At 36.3% G+C, this 6,000-nt stretch overlaps 1 protein-coding gene across 2 annotated transcripts in view; it reads right to left on the reverse strand.

Moving 5' to 3' along the window:
* Nucleotides 1-5,727, reverse strand: part of XIRP2 (xin actin binding repeat containing 2) — a 289,739-nt gene extending 284,012 nt beyond the window's left edge. For both annotated transcript variants that reach the window (XM_029225394.1, XM_029225392.1), the window contains exon 1: nucleotides 5,311-5,727. In XM_029225394.1, coding sequence (XP_029081227.1) covers nucleotides 5,311-5,727 — 417 coding nt within the window. The remainder of the gene's footprint in view (nucleotides 1-5,310) is intronic.
* Between the last annotated feature and the right edge of the window lie 273 nt (nucleotides 5,728-6,000).

Below are 6,000 nucleotides of genomic sequence, written 5' to 3' on the forward strand. Positions count from 1 at the left end.
TAAATTAGAGCAACAGTCTCTGCTGGAACATTAGGTAAATTCAACCTGATTGCACAAGTGAGTGAGATTTTTGAGAAAGATCATAACTGTGCATTAAAAACACAAGTAAGTCACTAAGTAATCTACTGTGAAAATCAGATCATTTACTATTTGCAGTCTAAAAACATGAATGGAATAAAGGCAAAAATTAATTATTAACTGAAGCAAGAAACCCCTTATTTACACTGGGATCACAGTGAAGGCTGAAGTGATCCTTTAGGGGGGCTTGCTCAGTGGTCTCACTGTCCCAGCACTATGGACAGCAACTAGGAACTTAGAAAAAGAAGGAAGAACTTGTACAACCTGTTCTGCTCCAAATTAGTCTAAACACTGCTGCTATTCAGAACTTACTACCCAGAGTTAAGAGTTGATTTTGTTTAAAAATTGTGTGTATATTCCACATAAATTCTATCATCCATAGAAGAAACATGAACTAAAGCAAGTGTGTCTCACAAGTGCTTTGCGTTTATTTGTTCCCTTAAAGTATTCTTTCTTTTCTTCTTCTTTTATTATAGTAGTGTAGTAGTAGTAGTAATAATTTTGCCAAACTTTCCTGATAAATTCATCCTTTTAGGTGACTATGTGTTGCATATCAAATACAGATCATCCAAAAACTAATATTTATTAATGTTGCCCGGTTACTTAAAGTTACAAGCGTTCATATCATCGACTACATGTAGAAGAAAGCCAAGATCTGATTTTGAAACATAGGAATATGTTCATCAGGGAAGAACGAAGGAAAACTCAAAATCATACACCACCCAACCATTTTTAACAATGTTTGAAGAGCCTACAATATAACTGTATTAGTTTCTTATAGCTGCTGTAACAAATTATCACTACACAAATTTGTGTTGTTTAAAACAACACAAACTTATGATCATATAGTACTGGATATCAAAGTCTGAAGTTAGTGTCACTGGGCTAAAGTCAAAATGTCTTTAGGGCAGCATTCCTTCGGGGTCCTCTAGGGGGGTACTGGTTTCCTTGCTTTTTCCAGTTTCTAGAGGCTGCCCACATTGCTTGGGTCATGGCCCTATACTACTCCCATCTCTGCTTCTGTCATCATATCTCCTCTGATTATCTCTCACTCTGACATTTCTGCCTCCCTCTTATAAAGACCCGGTTTCCACCTGGTATACTTCGGGAGAATCTTTGCATCTCAAGATCCTTAACTTCACATTTCAAAGTTCCTTTTGCCGTATCAGTAACATATTCACAGGTTCTGGGGATCAGGATGTGGACATCTTTGGGAAGCCACTATTCTGCTTTCCACAATAATTATCATCACTGTAGTCAATTAACTGAATCTAAGAGAAGAATAAGACATGAATTTTATCCACAAATAATTATCAACATGGATCCTTTTGTGTAAGGTCCTCCTCCTAATATTCGCATTAATTCATGATATATTAAACCACTCTGATTCTTCAATGTATTTAAGTAAACTTGCCTGTGGTAGATTGTTTACAAAGTAGCTCCAATTGTTCCTCTCCTTGTATCTGTTTACCTTTGCGAATGTAAGTTTACAACTCCTCCTATCAAGAGGTGAAGTATATTTCAGCACATTAAAATCTGGCTTGTTTTGTGACTATTTTGGCAAATAGAATATGGAGAAATGATGTGTAAGTTCTGAGCAAAGACCTCCAGAGGCCTCGGGAAGTTCCACTATTTTTCTTGAAACTTCTATGACCTGGGCATAAATCTGGGCAACCTGCTGGAGGAGGAAAGACCACATGGGGCAGAGCTGAGTTGTTCCAGCTCTGTAGCCATCCTAGACTAGCCAGACCCCTGCTGACTTGGCCACTGACCATAGATGTATGAGGGAGACCAGAAAACACTAGATAAACTTCCCAGCTCACCAGAGACTTGTAAGCAATCACAAATGCTTATTGTTTACAGCTGCTAATTTTGGGGTGGCTTGTTACACAGCAAATGCTAATGCATACATTGCCTTATATAATAACAGTTTAATATTTCTTAGTGTTCCAAGTGGATATGACATTCTTTCCAAAATTTATAATCTTAGATTCTTGTAAATTCTTAAAAACTCTTTTAAAATCATGTTCCATACCATTTATTTGGGATAATGTCTGTGTGAATTTATGTCTTTGAATTACAGTCTGCCTCATGAGCATAAAAATCTTCAGTTTAAAAGTTCATTCAAAGTTGCTTTTATAAGGTATTTTAGAAATGATAACAATAGGTTGTGTCTCACTTTGGAAATTATAAAATGTCAGCTGGCAAATTATTTTAAGATTTTCTCATTAATTTTCTATTGCAATTATATTAGGATAAATTGTTTTAACAAAAGCTCTGGAATACAGTGAATACTTTTAGGGGTTGAGATCATCTCTCTTTTATGAGCTTACCTACTTATAGAAAATAATATTGGCTCTTATAGTTTCTTTTTCCAATTAACAAAATATTTTTCTAAACTATCTGTTAATGGAGACTTTTTAATAAATAAAGACATGTTTCTCCTATGTTCACTGAAAATGCTTTAAACAAATATCTTTGTGTGCATATCTGTAAATATATATACATATATATAAAAGATTCCATGCCTTTAAAAATTCTGTAAACTTAGACTGAACTTCAATAATTTTATGAACTTTTTCTTAACAAGTGCCTTTTGCTGAAGTTTTCTTCTACTGCAACATTAAAATGCAGTTCTTATTTATTATTGATGAGATGATCTGCTAATTGCAAGAACTTTTCTTATCTATAATTATTTTCTGTCCTTGCTTTAAATATCATAAATATTGAATATCCTTCCCCACATCACCAGTATCTCAACAGAGAGTTTCCATAAATATAAGCATCAGTGTTATAAAGTAGCTAGAATATTTTTGGATAATTTATGCAAATAACTGTTATTAATTTATAATAATAACAGAAAGTACTGATATGAGAAAGAAGAAAGATATCTATAGAAATAAAGGGTTAAGGGTTAAGTTGTATATAATTACTAAGCTTTTGCATGAAATATATAATTTTAAATTAAGGGGAGCTAGGACTCTTTTCACATGCTTAGTAACATCACAAAATGATTCACTGGAGGAAAGTAAGTTAATTCCTCATTGGATTCTCATTTTTCTTTTCCTTTTTTCCTTCTTCTTCTAGAAGTCATATGGAATTTATATAGAGAGTTCTGCAAACATTAACATTCATTTATATAAAATTATTCTAAAATTCATGTGTGTCTCTGCAGATGAGAAATTTCTAAATGTACAATCCATGTTTCATACATTTAGGGCAATACCATATTATGGCATAGTACCTTAGAATACACAGAACACAGCATATTAAATATGTTAACCTGCTTCCCTGGTGGTGCAGTGGTTGAGAATCTGCCTGCCAATGCAGGGGACATGGGTTTGAGCCCTGGTCTGGGAAGATCCCACATGCCACCGAGCAACTAGGCCCGTGAGCCACAACTACTGAGCCTGCGCGTCTGGAGCTTGTGCTCCACAACAAGAGAGGCCGCGACAGTGAGAGGCCTGCGCACCGCGATGAAAAGTGGCCCCCGCTCACCGCAACTAGAGAAAGCCCTCACACAGAAACGAAGACCCAACACAGCCAAAAATAAATAAATAAATAAATGTTAACCAAATTTCATTTTTGTAAACCAGTGTTTTCACATATTTGACTTCTTTCCATAATTATTTTTATAGGCACCAGATCCAAAAATCACATAGCATACCAATAGTAGGAATCTCATATTTCAACCAGAAACCCTTATTAATGTTTCATTTTTTTTTTTTACTATTTTGTACTGCTCCGGATGAGGATGGGTTATATTACATAATTTATAAGGATGACAACTTCTACCTTTGGCCATTTCTTTTGTCAATTATCTTGAGTAAATGTCAAAATTGTTACACTAAAGTCAACAGAGAGTGAATGGAAACTCTTTTCTGTGGCTTTACTTTTCTTAATTCATTAAGATAAAAATAAATGACATTGTAAATATCTACATTACGTGTACATTACATCCAACTAAAAAATATCATAAAGCCATAAACAAAGAGGATTGCACCTGTAGAATAAAAAGGAGGGAAACAAAGTCCTCAAACTGGAGACTGGTAAGCAGTTGTATTTTTTGAAAAATCATCTAGTTTCAACATAACCTCATAAATATAACTTCATATTCCTTATTCTCATTAAACCAAGTTGAGTTACTTGATACACAAGAATGGTCTCATCATAACTACTGTATATGTCCCAGTACAAAACATGGGAGCAACTATTAGCAAAATAATTTATTTTGAAAATTTTTCTATTTCTGTGAAGACTTCAACGAAGGCTAATTATCCATTAACAAGAATAGGACTGTGCCTCCCTGTTAGCTGTCACTAGGTTAAAAAAGGAAAAAGAACAGAGCATGGAGTTTGCTTCCCAATGGAAAACCTGAGATCATTTATTAATTCTTTATGAAATTCAACTATACTCTCTTATGTAGGGGCCCTAATGAGTGTAAAAAATTCAAGCGATTTAGTTTAAACAGTAGTTGCTTTTAATTGACAACAGACGTATAAATGTGGTCTTCGTTAATAATGTTGCTAATCCTATTTCCTGCATTTGATTAAATGTACCATTTAGCTAATAGACATATTTTATATGTGACATTAATATACCATAATCACTGAGGCATAAGCATCATCTACCACAAAATATTCCAGACTGTATGCTCAGTGGGTAAACACATATTATAGATAATTCTCACAAGATCCCCGGGAAGTAGCAGATTAACACATTTATATTCACGAGGTTAAGTGTCATGCAGCTAGAGAAGTAAATAGCAGGTTTCAGGATTAAAATCTAGGTCACTGTTGGTTCCAGAGCCTTCACTTGTTCCATTTCACCATCATTACTGATAAATCCTCGTAGAGTTCTAGCTTAATGCAGCACCATTTGTTAGATGTTTGAAGTACAAAGACAGGTAAGAAGTTGTCCTTGCCTCTAAGGAACTTACAACTTAGTTGTGGAAACAAGGCATGTACATAAAGAAACATCAGTATAAAAGGGCCTATCAGAGCTGTTTTTGTGGGAGTGAAAGGAGGTCGGGTCCCCATTGGAACAGACCATAGAGGAAGTCAATAACAGAGGATGCCACATTTCACACTGTATTACATGGTTGCTTCAGGACATCTGTCTAGAATAGTAGTGAGGGGGAAAAAAATTACATGCTTAGAAATAAATGGCAGACTAGGCAAGATGCCTTACTTGTCTACTGTAAATTTGGACTCCGAATCAACGGCTCCTTACCTTCTGGCCATACTCAGCTGGTCCGGCTTGTCTGTTTCCACTCCTAGGAGCTTCAAACACACTCCTCAGCTCATCAAGGGCGATGGAGAAGCGTTCGATCCTGCGCCGACCACTCAAGGAATCCTCCTTCAGCACTTCTGGCCGGCCATAGTCCCTAGAGTTGTCACTCTTGTCCTCAGGAAACTTCTCTTCAGGCTCTGAGCTCAACATCTCTTCTCCGACACTGCAGGGCAGATTTGGGGGATCTGGAGGTCCAGGCACTGAAGCTGCCTCTCCTTCAGGTTCAAGCAATTTGTTTTCTTGAGGCTGGAAGAGCCTGCAACGACTGCCCCTGGGACTACACTCATTTTTCTGGTAATCGCTGGATTCCCATTTCTGCCGCAGGAGGTTCAGGGAGCCCTTCTGCATTGGAAACATCGATGATGCCAGGTTGTCCTGCAATATCAAAAGTCCTTTCATCAAAGATATGCATGTGAGTAATTTTCCAAACACTGTGTTTAGGAGTGCCAGCTCTTGGGATTTGTATTTCAGTGTAGAAATCCAGCTTTGCTATATAATTTCTGGCTCTTGACCCTATATGAAGCTATGTCAGTTAACCTAGAATTAGATTATGGAGAGGACTGATTTGTACAGCCGAGGACATTTGACTCTAAAGAGACAAAACTAGGAAAACATGATTTTCTTCCCTCT

This window comes from Monodon monoceros, unplaced genomic scaffold (assembly GCF_005190385.1).
Source record: "Monodon monoceros isolate NGI ecotype Baffin Bay Population unplaced genomic scaffold, NGI_Narwhal_1 Super_Scaffold_16, whole genome shotgun sequence".
Lineage (NCBI taxonomy): Eukaryota > Metazoa > Chordata > Mammalia > Artiodactyla > Monodontidae > Monodon > Monodon monoceros.